This window comes from Tauraco erythrolophus, chromosome 4 (assembly GCF_009769465.1).
Source record: "Tauraco erythrolophus isolate bTauEry1 chromosome 4, bTauEry1.pri, whole genome shotgun sequence".
Taxonomy (NCBI): Eukaryota; Metazoa; Chordata; class Aves; order Musophagiformes; family Musophagidae; genus Tauraco; species Tauraco erythrolophus.
This window is the reverse complement of record NC_141468.1, coordinates 1008311-1033734: the sequence shown is the minus strand read 5'-3', so window position 1 is coordinate 1033734 and position 25424 is coordinate 1008311. Positions and strand designations below refer to the sequence as shown.

General features: G+C 53.0%; 1 protein-coding gene across 1 annotated transcript in view; it reads right to left on the bottom strand.

The window, feature by feature from the left end:
- The window catches only part of AHCYL2 (adenosylhomocysteinase like 2), a 113180-nt gene extending 89614 nt beyond the window's left edge, over positions 1-23566 (bottom strand). The window contains exon 1 of the mRNA XM_086609881.1: positions 23171-23566. Within this exon, the coding sequence (XP_086466007.1) occupies positions 23171-23566 (396 nt within the window). The remainder of the gene's footprint in view (positions 1-23170) is intronic.
- Positions 23567-25424: the final 1858 nt, after the last annotated feature.

The window sequence follows — 25424 nt, the reverse complement described above, 5'->3', positions numbered from 1 at the left end:
TTTGAGGTCCCTTCCAACCCAAACCATTCCATGATTCTATATTAAAGTAGCCACCTGCCTACCCAAAGTCGTAGACGATATGATCGCTCGATACGAGTATGGTCCCTACTGTGAAATGATGATGCAAACCTCAGTGGCATTCCAACAGCTAAAATTTGCAACCTTTGTTCTGCCTGACACAGCAGGACAGGAGCAGGTCTCTGCTGGGTGCTCTTTCAGAGTCTGGTATTCCTTGTCTGGTGTTCTATCTGACCACCTAAATGCATTTTACATGGAGAACATAAACAAAAGGATCGGTGAGAGCCTCAAAACAAACAGGGGCTCAAAATCTTTACAGTGACTGACTCAAGCTCCACTTCAACGTATCACAATGCGCTGAAAAGGTGCCTTTTAAGTGGTCTTCTGCTCTTGTTCTCTCCATTTTATCCTGAAATGGATTTTCAGTATTTTAGAGCTACTGGAACAAGTCCAGAGGAGGCCACGAAGATGATCCGAGGGCTGGAGCACCTCTGCTCTGGAGACAGGCTGAGAGAGTTGGGGCTGTTCAGCCTGGAGAAGAGAAGGCTCCGGGGAGACCTTCCAGCACCTTCCAGTGCCTGAAGGGGCTACAGGAAAGCTGAAGAGGGGCTTTTTACAGGGGTGTGTAGAGATAGGACAAGGGGCAATGGCTTTAAACTGAAAGAGGGGAGATTTAGGTTAGATATAAGAAAGAAATTCTTCCCTCTGAGGGTGGTGAGGCACTGGCACAGGTTGCCCAGAGAAGCTGTGGCTGCCCCATCCCTGGAAGTGTTCAAGGCCAGGCTGGATGGGGCTTTGGGCAACCTGGTGTAGTGGAGGGTGTCCCTGCCCATGGCAGGGGGTTGGAACTGGATGATCTTTAAGGTCCCTTCCAACCCTAACCATCCTGTGATGCTATGATTCTATGAAGAAATACGTTCTACGACGTTTCTTTTCCCCTGCTTAAAAATTTCTCAGAAACTGAATAAAAACAGCAAAGTTTGACAGCTCAAGAACCTTACATGTATCAAAAAGCCACTTCAGAACTGAGTCGAGGCTGAACTTCTCTGATAAGAGGAGACGGAAGGAAGCTGTGTGAGAAGGAATACCTAGTGTTTCCAAATTGACATTCCCCTAGAATATTTTTCTGATTCTTTCTGACACAACTCCAACGGATTTGTCTAAGACCTGCCATTGTGATTTCGTCATCCTTGTTGAAGAGAGTTGGGTTTTTTTTTTAATTCCCTGACAGTTACTCAGTAGTCAGCAGGGAAACCATAAAGTCTGGTGTCAAACGAATTTAGGGATACCATAAAATCAATATGATGAAGTTATGAGGCTGCTTGATCCAATCCAGCAGCTCCATGGCAGCAAAAGGGAACGGTTCCTCTTCCTCCCCACTCAGCCTTCCTCCTCCTCTTCTCCTGACCATGCAGTACTCAGCTCTGCATCCAACAGATCCTTCTGTGAACCCGTTCAACTCAGCCCAGCCCCACCTGCATCCTCCCCACCAACCCTCCAACACTTTTTTGCAAGGCTACTAGTAAAATCAGGCAGCAACACGGCAAGGAGGAAGGGTGTGGAACCACACAAGCACAAGCGAGATCTCCTTCAGGCAGCACTAAGCGGTTGAGATGATTCAACGGTCTTGCCTAACTTTAAGATGAAGAGGGAAGAAGGCTCTTACTGTCAGAAGACAGTGGTTATTACACACAGATTTCCACTTCGCCTTTCTGCCCGAGGTCACCATTCCCACAGGAGGCTCAGCAGAAGCAAACGCTTGCCAGCACCTCAACAGCACGCCAAGTTCATCCAAAACACAGGCCATGTCAATTTAACGTGTCGGGCCACGAGTCACAGCGGCCAAGACACATCCACTCTTTCACGATACCTCCAGCAAGGGAGAGGGACGGACAGGTACAGGCGGTCGTGTATCTAAAGGCTTCGCAAAGAAAGGCAAAGCTTCTCTAACAGAGAAACATAGATGCTCGTCTTTTGCCGTGTCTACAAGAATATTTAAAAAAAAACAAAAAACAAACAAAAAAACCCCACAACTTCTTCCCAAATCCAGTTAAGGAAGACCAAAGAAACCACCGAAAGAGCAGAATTTGGCAGGGGGGGCTGGAACTGGATGATCTTTGAGGTCCCTTCCAACCCAAACCACTCTACGATTCCATGAATTCATCTGATCTCAAAGACATGGTCACTCGATATAATCCGTAACATCTTCCATCTCCTGGATGAAGATGAAGGTCAAATTTCGAGATACTTTCAAGGGTACTTTTTTTTTTTTTAATCTTGTTTGGGGAGAACCTAAATTCCACTTGCTGCAGACATGTGGCTGTGTGTGTAAATCCAGAGCAAGGCTGCGTCCCCAGAGTTGAGTACCACGAGTAGAGTGTCCCTTTAATCAGTGCCACCAGCACTAACTCACTGTTCCTTCAGACAAACGACAAAGAGCAGGAAACAAAGAACAAATAAACAAGCAAAAAAGCAGCTCAGAATCCCTAAAGTATAAAGAGACCATTGTCTGGGTTCAGTTTTGGCCAGGAAGCTTAGCAGGTCCGTACACACCTACTCAGTTTTGCCACTGGGTTACTTGAGGAAGAGTATCCAAAAAAATCACGCCCAAAAACCATTTGATGAATCAGCCGGAGCGTTACCGTCCTAACTCCGGCCCTTCCTCACCCGAGCTCCTAAAACAAACTTCTCTCAGACTTTCCATGTGTTGACCAGAGAAGCAGCTCTTCTCGTGTTCTACAATCGCCGTATCAGCGGCCAACTTCTCTCCAAAGTCATTCGAGACGACAGAAAACGGAGCATGGAAGTCATATCATGAAGAGCGTCGACTGAAAAAGCTTCACGCTTTCAGGTGGCCCGATGACTCATTTGTGGCCATTTTGCTGCATCTGCCACGGAGACACCAGAAAACGCTCCAGCTTACTTCTATGAAAAATGAAAAGTCAAGGAAAAACGAAAAACAAAGCACAGGATGTTCTTGGCATTTAGAGTCACCCAGCAGCATCTTCACTGTGGTGACCAGATCACCAGCTTTCTAACTCAAAAGCCTCCTGTGGACAGTTGTCTGGGCATCACCTTCCCGTAATCAAAGGGTGTGAAACCCAAAATAATTCTTCCATCGGTCCAAAGCCGTGCACTGCACAACGAGCTTCAGGGGCTCCGCACCCTCTCAAAGAAACTGACTCCACCTTAAGAGAGTCCCACAAAAATTACATTTCTAAGCAATAAATTTCAGAGCTTCAGAGCTGGAGATCTATGCCAGACGTTTTTATGGATGTTTGAGTCATCACCAGTTTAAAAAAATTATATATATAAAAAAAATAAAAAGAGTAAGTGGTTCAGAACCAACTAAACCTTTTTTATTTCTGTTCTCCTTTAAAAGCTCAAAAGATATCCTGGAAACATCCTGAGCACGGTGCAGCTGGGAGCAAACTCCACACCCAAACGCTCCTTCCTACCCTCCCAGGACACGTTCACCCTCCCCTTGAACCCTCTGGATGTCCGGAAATGAGTCCCAACGACGGTGTTGGACCGGGGTTTATAGGGGACGGTGTGAGAACCAGCGGGTCGGCTGGCCGGTGTCCAGGCAGAGGAAGAAGAGGCAGGAAGCAATCTGGAGTGTGGAGTAATTCAGCAGGGACACACCAGCGTTGCAGGAGACAAAGGTGGAAAGGCACAAGGAGATGCCAGATGAAGAGGGCTCCTCAAGCACCAGGTGGATTATGGTTTCATTTATCTCGTAATTGCAAACCGTCTCCAAACAGCCCCGCGCAAATCCAGCGCGGAGCACGTGGTGAGCACTGGTCCACCCTCACATCTGCGTGTAGGAGATAACGGATACCGTCTCCCTTATCAAAGAGAAAGGAGATTTGCCCAAGGTCATCCGAAAACCACAGGATAGCCAAGTTCGGAGAGTCATGTGAACATTTTCTCTTCCCTACTTCTCTGTTTCTGGAAGCCCCTTCCTACCCCAGAGATCACTGGAAGGTTTCCATCCTGAGCCATAAGAGTTTACATCTCCTTTTTTTTTCCTCTCTCATTTAGGTGAGAACCTCTGCTGGCACATATGGCCTCAAACTGTAGCGAAGTCCAGAACACAGCAAGAGAGAATCATAGAATCACAGAACAGTTTGGGTTGGAAGGGACCTCACAGACCATCCAGTTCCAACCCCCTGCCATGGGCAGGGACACCCTCCACTACACCAGGTTGCCCAAAGCCCCATCCAACCTGGCCTGGAACACTGCCAGGGATGGGGCAGCCACAGCTTCTCTGGGCAACCTGTGCCAGTGCCTCACCACCCTCGGGGAAGAATTTCTTCCTTAGATCTCATGGAAATCTCCCCTCTTTCAGTTTAAATCCATCGCCCTGTGTCCTATCACTACACACCCTTGTAAAAAGTCCCTCTCCAGCTTTCCTGTAGCCCCTTTAGGCACTGGAAAGCTGCTATAAGATCACCCCGGAGCCTTCTCTTCTCCAGGCTGAACAGCCCCAACTCTCTCAGCCTGTAAGAAAATCTCTGTGTGATTTTTCACTTGAAAATAACCCAAGATGTGCATAAACAACAGGTTAAGAGGAAAGAAAAGCTTTGGGTTTTAGAAGCCCATCACAGCGTTACAACACTTCGACACCCCAAGGTTTTCCTGGAATTTCATACAACAAGTAGCTTTTTTACCCCGGCTTTGACATTCACGGATTTCTCCACCGTTATCCCTCAGTGCAGCTCCTCTGCCTTCCAGCAGTTTGCCAAACCCAAAATAAGGGCACCGAGACCCACACCGGTAATTCCGTAGTTTCACAGGAGCCCGAGGTCGGTACAATTAGTCGGAATTACAGGAACCGATTCCCCGCACAACCTAAAGGAACCACGAAGCAGGAGTCAGCCGCGCTCAGCGCCGCACACCCGCGTACGCATCGCCGCGCCGCCGCCGAAAACTCAAGCGACGTGGTACGCGCCGACGGCATCCGCACTCCGGAGCCGAAATACGACCGAAGGGAAAAGAGTCGAGAGATGAGTTGGAGGGGGGCGAAGAGGTTTTGCTTTTCAGGGGAAAAGCAGCAGACGAGAGCGGGTTGGCGAGGCTGAAGGCTCACGGAAAGCGGTACGGTCACCCCGGGCGCCGGGGCACGGGAACGCTTTACGTAACGCCGGGCAGGAATGAATGCACACACACGGACACGCACGGCCTGGCTTCCCAAAGAAGCCTATTTTAATTAGAATGGTTGCCACGGTTACTTTAATTCCATCGTCGCTCCAAGTCGTCTCACAACTCCAGCTCCGCGCCGCTAATCAGGAATCTTGCATAACATTAGCGCTGAATAACCCAATTTAAACCAACTTAAAAGCCGGGATTATGGCAGAGGATGCTGACGCAAAAAGAAGAAAAAAAGGAAAAAAAAAACAACCTAAACAAAACAGTTTTGTTCAGGGAAGCGCTTCTTCTGGATCTGTCTCCAGCAAGCCCTCATCGCTCTCATCCGTCGGAAGCGATGGATGAGTCCAAGCCAGAGCAGAACCAAAATTAAACACTATTTTGTTTAGTCAAACGTGCTTCCCTCCATTTTCTTACAAAGCAAAAATACAACGACGTCATATCAAGTCAAAGGTGTTGAAAAAACTCCTCCTAATTATTGGGAGAATAAAAGAACACGGCAATCCTGGAATATCAAACGTGGAAAGTTTGGCGTAAGACTCCGCGAGCTGCAGGAAGAGGTCCCAGACTGCAACTTCAAAGTTTTTTCTTTGACCACTGCCCATAGCATGGCTGGCAAAGTTGTGTGGAAAATATTTCTGTAATTTAAACCCAGCTATAATAAGCGAAGCTGACCTTAGTCTAGACAGAGAAACTCCCTGAAAGCTCCTGGCACAGGTTGCCCAGAGAAGCTGTGGCTGCCCCATCCCTGGCAGTGTTCCAGGCCAGGTTGGATGGGGCTTTGGGCAACCTGGTGTGGTGGAGGGTGTCCCTGCCCATGGCAGGGGGGTTAGGACTGGATAACCTTTAAGGTCCTTCCCAACCCAATTCCTGCAGAGCTCTGGCACGGTTAGTGCTTCCTTACTCGATAGTTTGGAATCTTCTATTTTCCCCCTTTCATTTCCCCAACACAAGAAGGACATGGAGCTGTTGGAGCAGGTCCAGAGGAGGCCACAGAGATGATCCGAGGGCTGGAGCACCTCTGCTACGGAGACAGGCTGGGAGAGTTGGGGCTGTTCAGCCTGGAGAAGAGAAGGCTCCAGGGAGACCTTCCAGCACCTTCCAGTGCCTAAAGGGGCTACAGGAAAGGTGGAGAGGGTCTTTGGACAAGGGTGTGGAGTGACAGGACACGGGGCAATGGCTTTAAACTGAAAGAGGGGAGATTTCCATGAGATCCAAGGAAGAAATTCTTCCCTCTGAGGGTGGTGAGGCACTGGCACAGGTTGCCCAGAGAAGCTGTGGCTGCCCCATCCCTGGCAGTGTTCAAGGCCAGGTTGGATGGGGCTTTGGGCAAGCTGGTGTAGTGGAGGGTGTCCCTGCCCATGGCAGGGGGGTTGGAACTGGATGATCTTTGAGGTCCCTTCCAACCCAAACCGTTCCATGATTCTATGATTTCCGGCCACCTACAAAATCATTTCCAGCGCTAACAGGTAAGTTCTGACAACTTTTAATATTTGATCCAAATACAGGAAAAGGAAACCTGTTTGGCAGGATGCCAGAGCCAGGATACCGAAATGAAGCCACTGCTTTGTGACAGGAAAGTGTTGCTTGTTTGGCCTCCGCAGGAGCCCTGAGCCCAGACCACACGTCCTAGTTCAGGAAAACAGCAGGATACGAGCTGACAGAGCAAACAGGCAAAGACACAGTAGTAGCTGATATTCCAGTTCCAACACTGCAGCGCTGCAGCTCCTCCTCCACCTCTGTCCAGACCAGGACATCAAGCACGTTGTCTTCCCACTCCTTTCCAAGCCAAGACCTTCACCCTCCACATTCCATCCCCATCAGTTTTACACTCCTGTATCAGAAAAAGGATGAAAACGGGTTAGTCGAGTGCAACCGCGAGCAAGCTGCACGCTGACGTAGCTTCCAACCCCCTTGTCATAAGAGGTGTTGGCGTATCGACACCCTGCCATCGTCAGGCTCCTGCTGGCATCCAAAGAAGAACTTGAAGAAGGACAAACGGCAGCTTTCCAGATGATTCCACCAATGTCTTTCAAAGCACAAAGGCAATGTGGAAGACGCAGCTGCCCGTAAACCATTTCTGAGCTACCAAACGTCTGGTGGGGGTTGGCTTCAAGGATGACACCAAGACACTGACTTCAAAGGACAAGGGAACAAGAGGCTGTGGAAAGGTCTGAGGCTACAGGCAAGTCCTTGGTGGAGTGGAGATGAGAACCTGTGCATGGTTACAGAGAGGCACCGAACAAGCCCTCGGGCGAACAACCTTTGCAGCAGCATTACATGGACCAGTTGGAGAGGGTCCAGAGGAGGGCCACGAAGATGATCCGAGGGCTGGAGCACCTTTCCTATGAGGACAGGCTGAAAGAGTTGGGGCTGTTCAGCCTGGAGAAGAGGAGGCTCTGGGGTGACCTTATAGCGGTCTTCCAGTACCTCAAGGGGGCCTACAAGAAAGATGGGGAGAGGCTGTTCAGGAGGGCCAGTTGTGATAGGACAAGGGGTAATGGGTTTAAAATAGAGGGAGGTAGATTCAGGTTGGATATTAGGAAAAAATTTTTTACCATGAGAGTTGTAGAACACTGGAACAGGTTGCCCAGAGAGGTGGTGGATGCTCCATCCCTGGAGATGTTCAAGGCCAGGTTGGACGAGGCCCTGAGCAACCTGATGTAGTTGGAGATGTCCCTGTTCCTTGCAGCGGGGTTGGACTAGATGACCTTTGAAGGTCCCTTCCAGCTCTAACCATTCTATGATTCTATTCTGCAGAGAGAGTAACAGAACAAGATGATATTTGCCAAAAATCAGGAAAGGACATGGAAGCTGATAGCCAAGAGGAACGCCGGGGCTGGCTTTTACTGCACTGATGGCCTCTCCAAATGCTATCAGACACTCTTCCCTTCTGAAGGACAGGTGAAACCTGGACACAGACGGGTGGGGAGAAGAGGCAGAGTGCTCTCAGGCAACACCTTCGTCATCTCTGCTACCAAGAGAGCCATTTCCACGGGCATCACCCAGAGGGACTGGAAAGTTACATTCAGCTACCGAGGTCAAACGGACTATTAACTCCATCCTTCTGGAAGGCAAATGATTCTTCTCCTCCTGCCTCTTTCCAAATGCTGAAGGACAAACTAGGTTCACTCTAAAGCTCCAAAAATGAGTCCCTACTTTTTCCTACCAGAAAATATCTTAAAATTACACAACATAAAAAGAAAATAACGTGACACATTAAAGACAAACCCACAATGAATGCTTGCTGCTTGACATCTTCGCTCCCCTTCGGATTTAAAGAATTAAGCATTTTAATGTCTACAGAAAGAAAAAAAAAACACATGGGATTTGACACCAAAAATGTCTCAAGATTTACTTCATTTTCAGGTTAGTGTGATTCAAAAGCTGATTTGTTTCCAACAGGTTTGCAGGCCGGAGGATGGGCTGGAGCCCAGATGTAGCTTCACGAAGAGGAAGCATTGCCTGACGGACGGAAAAGCCCGTGCCCAAACGCAGATCCCAGCAAAGCTCTCCTCTGGGGCCGACCTGTTCGCTTCTCTTCCCCTCTCCTGGCTGGGGTACAACACGGCATGACTCACCGCCGCTGTCTGTCCTGGCTTTCTGAAGCAACCTGGCAGAAGAGGGGGGAGATTCTGCCCCCTCTGCTCTGCTCTCCTGAGACCCCACCTGGAATACTGCGTTCAGCTCTGGGGTTCCCAACACAAGGAGGACACGGAGCTGCTGGAGCGAGTCCAGAGGAGGCCACGGAGATGATCCGAGGGCTGGAGCACCTCTGCTATGGAGACAGGCTGGGAGAGTTGGGGCTGTTCAGCCTGGAGAAGAGAAGGCTCCGGGGAGACCTTCCAGCACCTTCCAGTGCCTGAAGGGGCTACAGGAAAGCTGGAGAGGGGCTTTGCACACGGGTGTGGAGTGACAGGACACGGGGCAATGGATTTAAACTGGAAGAGGAGAGATTTCGATGGGTTCTAAGGAAGAAATTCTTCCCTCTGAGGGTGGTGAGGCACTGGCACAGGTTGCCCAGAGAAGCTGTGGCTGCCCCATCCCTGGCAGTGTTCAAGGCCAGGTTGGATGGGGCTTTGGGCAATCTGGTGCAGTGGAGGGTGTCCCTGCCCATGGCAGGGGGGTTGGAACTGGATGATCTTTGAGATCCCTTCCAACACAAACCATTCCATGATCCTGTGATTCTAAGACTAATCCTCCAAACAGTCCCAGCGAGCATCACTAAGCCCCGTGAACTTCTCGCCTCCTCGGCACACACGACCCGCGGCAGAAGCGAGCATCCACCCCGTCGCACGCGGGGCGTGACACACAGCGAGGGTCAATCAGCTACTTTTTCCATCACTTGGAAACAAAAAGGATTTTACTGTCGACTTTTGGAAGCTCACACGAACAGCAGACAGCAAGGCAGAAGAGGGATTCGATGCCACGACGAGCAGAAAAATCACAGCAGTTCAGCGTTACAAATAATTAACACCTAACTGGCCAAGGTGAAATGCTGGAAATTACGGCAGTAATCTCTCATCCCAGAACGCAGAAGGTTGGGTTTTGGTTGGTTTTTGTTTTGTTTTGGTTTTTTTTTCAATCCACATTAAACACATTAGTGCATTCTGCAAACTATAAGAATTATCTGAGCCGATCCCGAAATCCAAGCAGATTTCCCCACCTCCACAACCACTAAAGCCATGGAGAGAACACCAAGTCTGAGTCAGCAAGCTTTTGGGGAGCTGGAAGGAAAGCTTGCTGGGAACAGACACCAGCACCAACTGCAGTGAGCTGTTTTCCTAAATTGGCCCCTGAGTCATTTTTCTGGGAACGGCCCATTCCCCGGTTTTTCTTCACTTAATTTCAGGATTAAACGTCGATCGCAAACAACGAGCAAAGCTGCCTGACTGTCAGCTGAGGGCACGTTCCTGCTTCTTCGGGTTTTAAATACTCGCTTTTTGGAATAAAATCTGAAGCAGAGCGGCTCAGCAGTTCTGGGGAGCTAACTAATTATTCGGCCGACTTTTCTCCTCTTTCTGACACTCATGAAAAATGCAACTGGCTGCCTATTTAAGGCTCTGTCAGGAGGGAAAAATAAATTAAAAATACCTGGAGTTCCAGCATTGCCACCCCTGCAACTCGCAGTAAGGTCAGCACGCTGCCGCGTTCGAAAGTTTCACGTAGCAAAACGCTAAAAACGCTGTCGGGAGAATATCAAGGCTGGAAAGCTGACCAAAAATAAAGAATCCCGGGATAAAGGTCGCACACCCAGCCTGAAGCCACGCAAACTGCAAGCAAGCACATGCACATTATTGCTCTCAGAAGGATCTGCCTCCATCCGTGGACAGAACACGGTTTCAGGGTTGGACTTTGTGGTGCGGAAAATATTCCTGTAATTTAAACACAGCTGGAATAAGCAAAGCTGACCTTAGTCTAGACAAAGAAACTCCCTGGAAGCTATTCCAGTCTTCCTTTGGGCTTCAGGTCTATAAAATTAAGCAAGGAGCACAAGAGATAAGCACTACACTGTTCCATCTGCGGTCCTCAGGCGACTCAAACACAAATGCCATCCAGAGGGACCTCGACAGGCTGGAGAGGTGGGCCCGTACCAACCTCATGAAGTTCAACCAGGCCAAGTGCAAGGTCCTACATCTGGGTCGTGGCAATCCCAGGCACAAATACAGGCTGGGCGGAGAATGGATCGAGAGCAGCCCTGAGGAGAAGGACTTGGGAGTACTGGTGGACGAGAAGCTCAATACGAGCCGGCACCGTGCGCTGGCAGCCCAGAAGGCCAACCGTGTCCTGGGCTGCATCAAGAGGAGCGTGGGCAGCAGGTCGAGGGAGGTGATTCTCCCCCTCTACTCTGCCCTTGTGAGACCTCACCTGGAGTATTGCGTCCAGTTCTGGAGTCCCCAACATAAGAAGGACATGGACCAGTTGGAGAGGGTCCAGAGGAGGGCCACGAAGATGATGCGAGGGCTGGAGCACCTTTCCTATGAGGACAGGCTGAAAGAGTTGGGGCTGTTCAGCCTGGAGAAGAGGAGGCTCCGGGGTGACCTTATAGCGGTCTTCCAGTACCTCAAGGGAGCCTACAGAAAAGATGGGGAGAGGCTGCTCAGGAGGGTCAGTTGTGATAGGACAAGGGGTAATGGGTTTAAAATAGAGTGAGGTAGATTCAGGTTGGATATTAGGAAAAAATTTTTTACCATGAGAGTTGTAGAACACTGGAACAGGTTGCCCAGAGAGGTGGTGGATGCTCCATCCCTGGGGACATTCAAGGCCAGGTTGGACGAGGCCCTGAGGAACCTGATCTAGTTGGAGATGTCCCTGTTCCTTGCAGGGGGGTTGGACTAGATGACCTTTGAAGGTCCCTTCCAGCCCTGACCATTCTATGATTCTATGATTCTATGAAATATATCTCAGTGTAGCACCTCAACACATTCGGATAAAACAGGCACAAGGAAACTCCTCCCCTGTTTGGAAGCTGCAAAGCGCACAGAGAAGAAGGCAGGAGGCTTCGAGAAGAGGAGGCTTTGGTTAGGCTGCTAAACCCTGCCCTCCGTAACTAAATTCCCTATTTTTCTTCGCCAAGGTCTCCGCAGGCAGGTGCGGCCCGACCGGAGCGTGCGCCGGATGAGCAGGAGCCAGCCCCGGCCCAGAAGCCGCACGGTGTTGGCACCAGCTCACGCACGGCGCTGTGCTGATGCGTGCCAGGAAGAACAAGACACCAAGTGACTCACGTGTGACCAACCCAGCCTGTGCCCGCAGCTGCCGGGGCACGTCCGCAGCAGCGCCAGGCGAGATGCCCGCCGTAAACCTGTCCCGTAAATCCGGCCGGTAACTGCAAGATGGTCATCTTCTCACGGACTTGGAGAAGTGCGGAGCGCTCCCAGCTCCGACCGACGTCGGCAGAACCACGCTTCGATAATGGAGCTCTTGGATAACGACACGAGACTTCTGGGGGGGAAGAGCCAAATCTTCTCCACTTCATAGTGGAAACCCCAGGCGAGAGGTCTTAATCCCAGGGCATCGATGTCCCAGCTTCAAACCTGAGGTGAAGCCGTGCTCTCTTGCAAAAGCTGGAAAATACTTTAGAAAGCGTTCCAGCGCCGTGGTGGGCTTCTCCGGGGTGCAGAGGAATGTTAATTCCAGGCTCTCGCCCATCCTCGCTTATTCTGGAGCACTCCAACTGACATCTGCAGAAGAGCCTTTCATCTCGGACATAAAAAGAACCCAAGCATGACCGCGTCGCTTGATTCCCAGAAGAGTCCCACAAACATCACTCACTTCAGGGAATCATGGAATGGTTTGGGTTGGAAGGGACCTCAAAGACCATCCAGTTTCAACCCCCCTGCCATGGGCAGGGACACCCTCCACTACACCAGGTTGCCCAAAGCCTCATCCAGCCTGGCCTTGAACACTTCCAGGGATGGGGCAGCCACAGCTTCTCTGGGCAACCTGTGCCAGTGCCTACTGGTCTGCTGGTCAGAGTTTTCTGGAAAGTCGCACGAAAGCCTCTGCTCTCTTCAACAACCGTTTCACTTGAGACATCTGTGCATACTTGTACTATAACAAAAATAAAAATATTTCCATGCATGTGTTTTCCAATAACAGTACTATTGCGACTGGAACAACAATGCAATAAATCAAAAACCAGTTAAAGGTTCCCTCTGCAGCACAAACCGCACGAGAGCTCAAACGTAAGGAGAAGCTTTGTAAATCAGGACACCAATTTAATCGGCTTCACGCACACTTTTGCAGAATAAGAAGTAAATTCTGACAGAATCAAGCTCAACATTCTTCATTCTACAAATTGTATTTGGGATTAAGCACAGAGGAGACGAGCTGCACCCACGAGAGGCACCAAGGTGCAAAGTTTCCGTGGGAAGCCCGTGGCTCAGCAGCAGCCCCGTCTGCCAGGTCCAATTCCTGCTCTAGGAACAGCCACACAATTTCTGGATGCAAAAAATGCCAAGCCAACACATTTGGGTAACGCTGGCAGTCCCAAAATATAACTAGAAATGAAAAAAAAAAAGTTTTTCTAAAGGTGCTCAGGCAGTGGGCACGAGGGTGACAGCGATTTACTGCTTCAAGGCCTTTAGCTGGGAAATGGTCAGTGGAGAGGTGTTCTCAAAAAAAAAATCAATTTTTTTTAATCTAAAAAAAAAAATCAAAATTAAAAAAATTATTTAAAATTAAAACGAATTAAATTTTGATTTTAAAATTAAATTTTTTAAAAAACAAAATTTAAAAAGCAAATTTTTTTTTTTTTTTTTTTTACAGCTTTGACCCCAAAGCTCCCTGACGAACTATTATCTCACCTTCCTCAGCCTTATTCTCTCCCCATGCCAGAGTTGGGATTAAGCTTAAATCCCAGAAAGTCTTCTGCTAATCCAGCACAACGCGCACCGAATTTCGGTTTCCCGAACGGACTTTTCCTCTCTCCTGCCAGCAGCTACTACGGAGTTGCTCCACGGCTGCACAACCCAAACGAGCCAGCAGAGCTTACTGACCCTTCCCTCCTTTTTCCCTCCTCGCAGTATTTCGTTTTAATCTCGAGCAGAGCTGCTAACGAGGCAGGATTGCTGCCGCAATTAAAATTAGGAACAATTTTTTCCCTTTGCTCGCAGCCTGCACCGGCGACCGACAGCGACTGCTCCTACGGAATTCCCAGCGTAAGGCTCCCACCTCAGGTCTCTATTTACAAACTTTCCATCCAGCAAGACCCTGAACTGGTGTTCACAGCCATTTGATAAAAAAAAAGGAAGAAATAAACCTAATTATGGCTTCTCTAGGCTGAAATTGAGGCATTTAACTTGGATTTTTTTTTTTTTTTTTGTGCTACAAACGCCTTTAACTGCAGACCTGAGCAGAGAGGATTTTGTGCAAGAAATATTTAAAGCTTATTTTATCCCTAATTTACCCTTTTCCTCCTGGGCAGTTTGTTGCTCACTTGAAGCCTCAAAAAAAACAGTTTTGCAGGGATGTAAAGCAAGCAGCCTCCAGTATTTTTATTTGGAGGCTGGACCTTATCTCTCAGGCTGTCTCTCTTCTGACCATCATTTAGATTTTGGAACTTGCCTACAGCTCATCTCTCTACGGTGGAATTTAAGAGGACGTCAGCCATCGGACTTCAGGGAGGAGGTTTCCTTCACATGACTGAGGTTCTACTCTCAGATTCCTGCCTTGATTCTGCAAAAGGAGAGGAGGCTCCGGGGTGACCTTATAGCGGTCTTCCAGTACCTCAAGGGGGCCTACAGGAAAGATGGGGAGAGGCTGTTCAGGAGGGCCAGTTGTGATAGGACAAGGGGTAATGGTTTTAAAATAGAGGGAGGTAGATTCAGGTTGGATATTAGGAAAAAATTTTTTACCATGAGAGTTGTAGAACACTGGAACAGGTTGCCCAGAGAGGTGGTGGATGCTCCATCCCTGGAGACGTTCAAGGCCAGGTTGGATGAGGCCCTGAGCAACCTGATCTAGTTGGAGATGTCCCTGTTCCTTGCAGGGGGGTTGGACTAGATGACCTTTGAAGGTCCCTTCCAGCCCTAACCATTCTATGATTTTATGATTCTATGATTCTAAAATTGAAGAAGAAAATAAACACCAAAGAAGAAAATTCCATGGCTGGGTTTTGCACCCTGCCACTGCAGCAGCTCTACAGAACGTTTGGACCAATTCTGCTCTTTCAGTCTTTAGTATCCTTCAGATGTAACCGATGCTGCGGGTCACTCGGGCACGCAGAGGGAAACCTGCCCGCTTCCCACCTGATTTCTTCCCTTTCAGCTTTACCTCCATCTCTTCCTTGTTTGAGTTAAATCCCCACGTTGCTTCACAATTCACTAGGCAAGAGTTAAAAAGAAAACCTAAAAGGTCAAACACGGCTCCAGAAGTCGTAATTGTTTCACTTTGCTCATCTTTCAAGCGTCAAGTCGGGGCCAAAGCTAAGATGACGTTTTTAATTGCTTGTAAATTCAAATTCCAGGTTTCTGTCCCTCCGGGAAAGGAACAAACACAAAGATCACGATGTGTTTCAACAGCTTTTACCCGAGAAAGCCACAGAGGTTGCAAAAGGCGAGGTTGCTGTTCCCAGTTACAAGGTTTGGGGTACCCTGACCCACACCACAGCTTCTCATTCCCACATCATTTCATAGAATTACAGAATCATGGAACAGTTTGGGTTGGAAGGGACCTCAAAGATCATCCAGTTCCAACCCCCCTGCCATGGGCAGGGACACCCTCCACTACACCAGGTTGCCCAAAGCCCCATCCAACCTGGCCTGGAACACTGCCAGGGATGGGGCAGCCACAGCTTCTCTGGGCAACCTGTGCCAGTGCCTCACCACCCTCAGAGGGAAGAATTTCTTCCTCAGATCCCATGGAAATCTCCCCTCTTCCAGTTTAAAGCCATTGCCCCGTGTCCTGTCACTACACGCCCTTGTCCAAAGCCCCTCTCCAGCTTTCCTGTAGCCCCTTCAGGCACTGGAAGGTGCTGGAAGGTCTCCCCGGAGCCTTCTCTTCTCCAGGCTGAACAGCCCCAACTCTCCCAGCCTGTCTCCAGAGCAGAGGTGCTCCAGCCCTCGCATCATCTCCGTGGCCTCCTCTGGCCCCGCTCCAGCAGCTCCATGTCCTTCTTGTATTGGGGACCCCAGAGCTGAAGGCAGCACTGCAGGGGGGTCTCAGGAGAGCAGAGCAGAGGGGCAGAATCCCCCCCCTCGCCCTGCATTTCGGTTTATAGTTTGCCATCTACTCGCATTCGCAGCCGTGATTTTTCCATCGCTTTTTCACCCCAATCTTCTTTCATCTCCTCTTCTGTTCCCCAGCCTCCACGCCAAAGGTTGACGTATTGATCTTCGCGCACAGTTCCACGCAGGAACCTTCTAAAATTAAACTGTGCACGTTCACAGGGAGGCAGACCCAAGTGCATCACACGTAATAAAAGAACGCGGCCCCCGACGACAAGATGCCCCGAAATGGCATTCCAACCACACACCAGTTCCGAGCGGCGCGTGGGAATTCAGCCTCGGGGGAAACAGTTATTACCCACCGTACGTGATCGCTGCGGGTTAGAATGAAACTGAGAAAATAGAAAACCACCAAAAAAAAAAAAAATATCCCTCTGCCCCACAAAACGGCGTGGGAACGTCGCGAGGAATTCACACCCATTTCCCAGTGAATCCTGCTGGGAGCTGAGGTCAGAATCACCGTTTGGAAGAGCTGCACGAGAGCCACGTCCAGTCTGGGCAGATCAGAACCTCCCCCCGCAGCCCACCGGCCAGGGGATGTGCCAGCCGAGCGAGCACCAGGCATTTCTTCGGATGGAATCGCTTCGCCGAAGGATTCCACAGCCAGGAGTTTCGGAAAGGTCCTACTCAAGCAGCGACGTTGCGCAGGGACGCGCGCCTCGTTAGCGCACACCTCGTTACCTTCCTTCTGCTTTGCCCATGGACAAAAGCCACGGCTTTCCACAGCCACTGGCACTGCAGTGGCAGGGTGGCTCTGGAAAAGCAAGCTGTGCTCTGCCCGCGCCCGCCGAACGCATCGGCAGCACCAGCCAGCAACCCCTTCCGACGCTGGAAGCACAGAATCCTAGAATGGTCAGGGCTAGAAGGGACCTTCAAAGGGCATCTAGTCCAACCCCCCTGCAAGGAACAGGGATATCTCCAACTAGATCAGGTTGCTCAGGGCCTCGTCCAACCTGGCCTTGAACGTCTCCAGGGATGGAGCATCCACCACCTCTCTGGGCAACCTGTTCCAGTGTTCTACAACTCTCATGCTAAAAAATTTTTTCCTAATTTTTTCCTTCCTTAAACATCTGGTTTAATTTGCTGGAGGAGCAAAAGAAAACTCAAGGAGTGAGCTGCGCCGTCAGCATGGAACGGCGGGATGGAAAAAAACAAAATAAAATCACCTCTTGTTTTGTAAATGGGTGCATGCGTAACACAAAACTCAGCAGCTTTTCAAGGGTGTGGAGTGACAGAACAAGGGGCAATGGCTTTAAACTGGAAGAGGGGAGATTTCCATGAGATCTAAGGAAGAAATTCTTCCCTCTGAGGGTGCTGAGGCACTGGCACAGGTTGCCCAGAGAAGCTGTGGCTGCCCCATCCCTGGAAGTGTTCAAGGCCAGGTTGGATGGGGCTTTGGGCAACCTGGTGTAGTGGAGGGTGTCCCTGCCCGTGGCAGGGGGGTTGGAACTGGATGATCTTTGAGGCCCCTCCCAACCCAAACCATTCCATGGTTCTGTGATTCTACACAACCGCTGCTGTTCAGACTTCCCAGCGCGGCGCACGAGCATTTGCCGAGCCCTACTGGGCGAGCAGTTGAGAACCATGAGACCAAGCAGTGTGCCTGTTCAACCACACCTTCTTCTCTTCAGGGGCACCGAGTCGTCGCTACGAGGCGAAGATCACACGGCTGATGAGGCTGGGGGTCTTAATTACAGCCCCTTACCACTCCCACTAACGGCGACGTTTCCAGAAGTTCTGCGCCTTCCGTCCACTTTTATCTGGGAGCGCGCTAACAAATCCCACGGAACGCAAGCGACCGCTCGCCCAGGGCTACCAAGTGGTCACCTAACCACCGCAACACCACGGCACGCTCAAACCCAAACCCGTCAGCCGTTCGTGTGACTCGGGGCCTTGACTCACGGCCACGGAGAAGTTCAGCCCAGGACACCCGAAGCCGTTCCTCACCCCGCGCCGGCGGCGGGGCCGGCAGAGCGACCCACGCACCCCCTGAGTCAGCCCTGCCGGCACCGCGCCGCCCCGACTGGTGCCACAACCCAGCCACGGCGGCGCCCAGCTGCTGCTGGAGAGGCCTTTCCATCCCTCCCATCGCCACCGACCTGCTCGTGCCACTTCTCCTGCACCATTCCCAGCACCTTCCTTGAGCCCGCGTTGGAGGGAATCACGCCAACAAAAAAAATAATCCTTCCAGTACTTAAATATCCTCCCAGTGCCTAAAGGGGCTGCAGGAAAGCTGGAGAGGGGCTTTGGACACAGGTGTGGAGTGACAGGACACGGGGCAATGGCTTTAAACTGGAAGACGGGAGATTTCCATGGGATCTAAGGAAGAAATTCTTCCCTCTGAGGGTGCTGAGGCACTGGCACAGGTTGCCCAGAGAAGCTGTGGCTGCCCCATCCCTGGCAGAGTTCCAGGCCAGGTTGGATGGGGCTTTGGGCAACCTGGTGTAGTGGAGGGTGTCCCTGCCCGTGGCAGGGGGGTTGGGACTGGATGATCTTCGAGGTCCCTTCCAACCCAAACCATTCTGTCATTCTGTGATAATCCAACCTAAAGTGAGGAATTTTATGCAGCTTGAGCTCCCTGAACTGTTTCATCTTGGAGCCACACGAGAACCTGGCAGGAGGGGAAGGGGAGAGGGTCGGGACGTGCAGGCAGAGGCAGGAGGAGATGGAGACCACCCCTGCAGCTCGGGCCATCAGCCCACGCCTCGGCACAGGTCAAAGACCCCCTCTCCGGCCCTTCTCAGAGGCAGCTGGCTCTGAAGCAGCGCCAGACAAGCAGGACTCAGCTCAATCTACCTGTGTAGACACACGTAAAGGTCACGGCCACGTCCATTCGTCAGAGTTAGCTGTAAAAGTCAAGTCCAATGTCAGCTCAGAAAGGTCTTCCAGCCACTCCTTGAGAGCGCGGATCTACAGCAAGAATCCAAAGGGAATGAAAAACGTGATTTCAGAGATCTTCACCCGGATCTGATGGGAACCACAGCTCCAGGTGCCACGAAGACAAGCCCAGTGTACTTGACTTTGACCTCTGGGGTTGCAGGAGAGCCCTTGTTCCTTGCAGGAGCAGGTGTGCAAGGATCAGGCCCGTGCATCAGCTGCAATGTTACAACAAAACGAAATAATCATCTAAATAAACAAAAGTACAAACTTACAAAGCTGCTCCAAGACGCCAATCCGGGCACAGGGTCTGTCCTCACTCTATCAAGGTAAAATATTAATTAGCCCATCTAAAGGCAGAGGCGTAAGTCCACCACGAAGCCAACATAAAAAGATTTAAAACGAGACCAGTACTGGAGGAAAGAATCATAGAATCATAGAATGGTCAGGGCTGGAAGGGACCTTCAAAGGTCATCTAGTCCAACCCCCCTGCAAGGAACAGGGATATCTCCAACTAGATCAGGTTGCTCAGGGCCTCGTCCAACCTGGCCTTGAACGTCTCCAGGGATGGAGCATCCACCACCTCTCTGGGCAACCTGTTCCAGAAGAAGAGTCACAGCTACTTACTGGGAACTCTATGCGTGTGTCAGAACTACAAAAGAAACAGCAGCTCACAAGTGCCTGAACGCGTGTTGGAATTTCAAGGAAATAAAAAAAAATAAACCAGAAAAACCAGTATTTTAATATATAAACCAGTCAAGAAAAGCTACAGGTTTTTTTTTTCCCCAGCAAACCCTGTAAGAACTACAGTTCACCCGGTTTCGCTAAAATTTGATATGACGTTGCTTATATATTTTAAATATTAAAAATACATTTTTAACAGTTCAGGTTGGAAAGCAAAGTTCTATCAGATTTGATGGAAAAATTTATCCACTTCTTCTAGACTCGTTTTCCTACGGAGCCTTTCCTTCAACAGAAGCATTGGCTCTGGGCGCCCAATTTTTCAGGCCCAGGACCGGGAATGGTTTTACGGCTACGGAATCTCGCGGTTTATTCAAACACCACGACTTCCTACGGAACGGCCGCACGGACTCCGGATTTCCAAACGCGGCAAACGGAACGCCTCCCAAGCTCTCGAGCCTCTGGAACGCACACGCCGAAGTCGCTGGAAAGCAACAGCGCGGGGAGGGAGAAGAAAAGAGAAGGAACAGGACGTACTCCCAGATCCCCTCCATCAACACATCCCGCTGCCCTTAGCAACCAGCCAGGCTGCCAGCTCCCCAGCAAACTCCTCGCCCGACGCAACGGCAGCCAGCTGGGCAGCCGTGCCGCTCCGTAAGCTCGCTGCGAACCTGGCATCCTGGGAGCTGCTGGAGCGGGGCCAGAGGAGGCCACGGAGATGATCCGAGGGCTGGAGCACCTCTGCTATGGAGACAGGCTGAGAGAGTTGGGGCTGTTCAGCCTGGAGAAGAGAAGGCTCCGGGGAGACATTCCAGCACCTTCCAGTGCCTGAAGGGGCTACAGGAAAGCTGGAGAGGGGCTTTGGACACGAGAATGTAGTGACAGGACACGGGGCAACGGCTTTAAACTGAAAAAGGGGAGATTTCCATGAGATCTAAGGAAGAAATTCTTCCCTCTGAGGGTGCTGAGGCACTGGCACAGGTTGCCCAGAGAAGCTGTGGCTGCCCCATCCCTGGAAGTGTTCCAGGCCAGGTTGGATGGGGCTTTGGGCAACCTGGTGTGGTGGAGGGTGTCCCTGCCCATGGCAGGGGGGTTGGAACTGGATGATCTTGAAGGTCCCTTCCAACCCAAACCATTCTGTGATCCTTTGCTCCTCTCTCATAATCATCCTCTGCTGCTTTTAGGAGTACCCAGGGGGAGCCATGCAGATTCCTTCAAGCTGTTTCAGGTAACAACCCCATCACCCGCCATCAACACTCCCCTTCAATCGTGTCGTCTGACACTCCATCCTGCCAGACAAGAGCTGGCCTTCAGGAGCAGGGTGGCAAGGAGAAACCCTTTTGTTGTCTAACACAAAGAAAGAGAGGGGTAAGGGAGAAGTTTAGAGGTATTAAGCACACTTGAAGAGAAATATGGACACCCTGAGGGTCTCTAAAAATAGAGGGACTGGGTTAGGACATCGCATGGAGAAGGCTCCAGACGCTGGGGCAAAAGTCATAATCTTAGTGGAAAAATGTCCTTTAGTGAGGAACTGAGCCCGCTCCAGCAGGGGTTTCTGAGGGGATGGAGGAGAACCTTGATCCAGACTCTCCATGGGCAGACCTTGCCTTACAGGGATGTGCTCCTTCCCACAGTCTCTAGGAGAGACTCCAGTTTCAGGGAAGTCGTGCTGGAGGAGATCACGGTTATGGAGACAGAATCCCTCATCCTGAGCCTTCTGAAGGGAGAGGAAGCTTTAGAAAAACAAGGAAAGAAGGTGGAAGCTCAGTAACACGTAGATGAAGTCTTCGCCCCAAAGTTTCATGAGTAGGGATGTTCCCCTTAGGACAGGGACACTTCTTCCCCTACATTCCCCCAAAAGTTCTTGCATCGCAGAGGAGAACACCTTCTCCTGAGGTTTCCGAAGGGAAAACAGCTCAGGGTGCTCCTACTGAGGAATCTCTGTGGAAAACATGCGTTTCTCTACAGCCATCCATGGAGGGGGCCACCTGTATCTATAGGAAGCTGGACCTATAGGAGAGTACGCATACCCCCCCCTACAAGGAATATCTATCCATCCACCTGAGGCACACGGATACGTGAGCAGGTCAGAGAGCAGACTGGGGCGTATCTATAGGTGGACACTGGTACGTGCACAACCAGTGCATGCCAGGGCACGGGGACATCCATACATTGACACGCACGGGGCTGTCCGTGCACGTCCCAACGCATTTGTGTCTATAAGGACGCCTGCATCTGTACAGTCGGGTATGGGCAGACGTGCCAAGGTGCTGAGCACGCGGCGTACGGGTGCCTATAGGCACAAAAGTGCCGCGCTGCACCCACACGTAGGCACCCAAGGGGAGCAGGCGGACCTTAGTGCACAGAGACCTCGCTCCATCAGCGTCTCCCGAGCTACAGCCATGAGCGCGCGCGCACGGATGCGCACACGTGTCCTCACAGGTACACGCGTGTGCACCCGTCCGCATCCCTACGGATACCCGGCCACGTAAACTTGCAGGTATCCACCCCCTGCACGTGAGGGTATGGGTCACGCACGCCTATAGCCATACGTGTGTGCGTGTACACACCAGTACGCACCAGTACACCTTGTGTATGCGCGCGCATCCACCTCCGTACCCGTGTGCTCACCTTCGCACGCGTGGGTTCATATAGACACGAGTGGACGTATAGCTGCAGCTATGCCCACATATTCACGTGGGGGTACCAAAGCGGGGCAAACACACGCATGACCAGCTATAGGTACTTCTATACGTCCGTATATACCTTGGGGGTGTATATACCTGAACAGTGTATGCATCTAGAGGCTACATACCAGCGCACGTAGCACGCCCACGGGGCAGGCACACGCTCACAGCACAGGTTTGAGGGCACGGTGGGTACCCGCCACGTCCATAGGTGTACGCCCAGTGCCTAGACGGCGCTCCGGGTGCTCCCAGCGCGCGCCTGGACACCTCGGCGGGCGAGTGCCCAGGCAGGGACACCCCTGAGGACGGGGTGCCCGTGTGAGCGTGTACCCGGCGGCGCACCCAGAGGCACACACGCACACCCGGCGTGCGCTCCGGGTGCGCCCGATCGTCCCTCCCGTACCAACGGGACGGGCATCTCTCCGTACGGTTTTATCCGGTGCGTGTCTGCGTTCCCAAGCGAGCGGATCACCTCGGGCACGGGAGCCTGGCGTGAACCCACACCCACCGGGGAGCTCACGCACCCGGCACCCACGTTCCCAAACAAACACCCCCCCACCTCCGAGCGTACCCCACACTCAGCGTGTGCCCACGCTCCCTGGCACACACCCCACGAGGCGGGAGCACCCCCGGGCATCGCTGCGGCGGGCGCGGACGCGCGGGGCGGGATCACGGCGGTCACCCGTGCCCGCGGGCACGCCCGCAGCCGGTGTCTGTGCGCGCAACCCCGCGCCCACCCGCGGGGCGGGGGCACACCGGGGGCACACCGGGGGAGCGCGGCCCCAAAACGCAGCCGCGGCGCGGCAGCACCCCGGGGCGCACCGGGGACCCCCGCGCCCGCGCGGTCGCTGCCCGGAGGGACGCACCGAGCCCCGGGACGGCTCCTCGTCCCCGGTGAGGGGGGGGGGGGGGGGGAATGCGTGTCCCGGGGGTGTCCCCGGGGCTGGGCGCACAAAGCGGCCGAGGGTGCCCGAGGCCGGCGAGGGGGTGCTCCCCCACCGGCGGTGTGTCCCCTCCCTTCCCCGTTACCTTCTTGACGGTGCGCGGCGCCTCGGTGACGGTCCCGTCGGGGCTGACGAGCGCCTCGGCCGCGGCGCCGCCGCTGTCGCCGCCGTCGCGGTGCCGGTGCTGGGGGTGGTGCGGGTCGCTCCGCTTCATGGCCGAAGCCTGCGGCACCCTGGCGGCGCCCGGCGGCAGCCCGGCGGCGGACAGCCCGGGGCAGCCGCTCAGCGGAGGCCGCTCGCCGCCGCCGCAGGACGCCGGGGCCGCCTCCCGCTCGGCGGCCGGCAGCGGGCAGGGGGCGGCGGCCGCGCCGCGCCCGGGAGGGTGAGCGGCCACCGGCTCGCACGCCGGCCCCGCCGCCTTATCCATGGGGCCGCTCAGCTCCTTCAGCTCCACGGCGGGGGCCGCCACCTGCACCGACATCTCCGCCGCCGCCTCCCTCCGGGACCGCCCGCCCCTCCGCCGCCCCCGCCCCGCCCGCGGCGCACGCCGGGACGTGCAGTCCTCCCGCCCGCCGCCCCCGCCGGGACTACAACTCCCGGCAGCCTCCGCGCCGCCACCTTCGCCACGCCTCCCCGCGGCGCCGCGCGGAGGCTCCTGGGAGTTGTAGTCCCGACGCCGCGGGGGAGGCGCGGAACGGGGGTGAGGCCTCCAGCCGCCCCCGCACCCTATGGGTGCTGCACCTCCCGCCCTGTGCCGAAGTTTGGGGTTTTTTTTTTCACGTTTTAGCGGCGTTCGCCGTGTTTCGGGTCGGGCCACCGGTCACGGGCTCCGGAGCACCGGCCGGCGCAGGGCCATGCCAGGCCGCTCTCCCGCCCCGCCACGAGCAGTGTCCGGCACGGGGAGACATCCCAGAGCCCCGAAACGCACCGTCCGGCCCGGTTCTGGAGGCACCGAGCCCCGTCGTGGGGCCGCCCTTCTTCAGGGGGTCCCACACGAAAAAAATCCGGTTCTCCAGGAGAGCGCCTCTTATGGAAGGGGAATTCCAACCCATCCTTGTTGGGTTTTCACTACTGTTTGGGTGCTCCGAGGGCTGAGAGAGTTGGGGCTGTTCAGCCTGGAGAAGAGAAGGCTCCGGGGAGACCTTCCAGCACCTTCCAGTGCCTGAAGGGGCTACAGGAAAGCTGGAGAGGGGCTTTGGACACGGGTGTGGAGTGACAGGACACGGGGCAATGGCTTTGAACTGAAAGAGGGGAGATTTCGATGGGATCTAAGGAAGAAATTCTTCCCTCTGAGGGTGGTGAGGCACTGGCACAGGCTGCCCAGAGAAGCTGTGGCTGCCCCATCCCTGGCAGTGTTCCAGGCCAGGTTGGATGGGGCTTTGGGCAACCTGGTGTAGTGGAGGGTGTCCCTGCCCATGGCAGGGGGTTGGGACTGGATGATCTTTGAGGTCCCTTCCAACCCAAACCATTCCATGATTCTGTTATTTCTGGGCACAAGCGAGGACTGGAGCGGTGTGTCTGGGGCTGAGCACAGTGCTCCTGTCTCATTCCAGAGGGGTGGGAAGTCGCGTCCGACACGTCGGGCCAGTTGGAGGCAAAAGGACAGTTTCTTGATACCGAAGGGGATGTGATGGGCCAAGCAGGAGGGATGCGGAGGAGCCAGGAAGAGGGAGAGGTGTGAAGTGCTGCAGGCTTGAGCAGAGTTTCAGGATCCACCAGAAATGCCAGAAGTTAGAAACGTGCGGGACAAAACAACTGGCAAGATTGTGATGACCAGGAGAGCTTCCGATTCCCAAATTAACATCCGCAGCCGGATACGTTTGAGTCACTCACTCACTGCGGGATGAAGCACAGTGGGAGGAGAGGAGGAGCCCACAGAAAACCCCCCAAAACGAGGAGGCAGCGGAGCGATCGGCGGAGGGGGGGAGCGGCAAAACCCGAGAAACCAACGGAGGATTTCACGCTCGGAGAGGAAGAACCTGGTCAGCAGCTGATGGACACGCTGCGCTGGTAAAAACTCGCCGGAGACAGGAGGAAAACGGTTTAATTGGACGCAAAGGTGGCAGCTGGGCTGGAAAACGCCGAGGATGGAGGCGAGGAGAGAAAGGGCTGCGAAGCATTTCACGGGCTCCAAAGGCAACGGCGGGACCAGGGGCAGCGGGGAGGATGACGGGAGGAATGAGGGGAGTGGGCTGAAGTTGAAGGGAAAGAAGGACATTACTTTGTGCGTGGAAAGTGCCGGGGAGAAGTCCCGACTTCACTGAACTAACGCGATTTCCGTACGGAAGTGAAATCGCAGCCTGCGTGCGGGTTTCACGGCGCGTTTCTGCCTCTCGCCC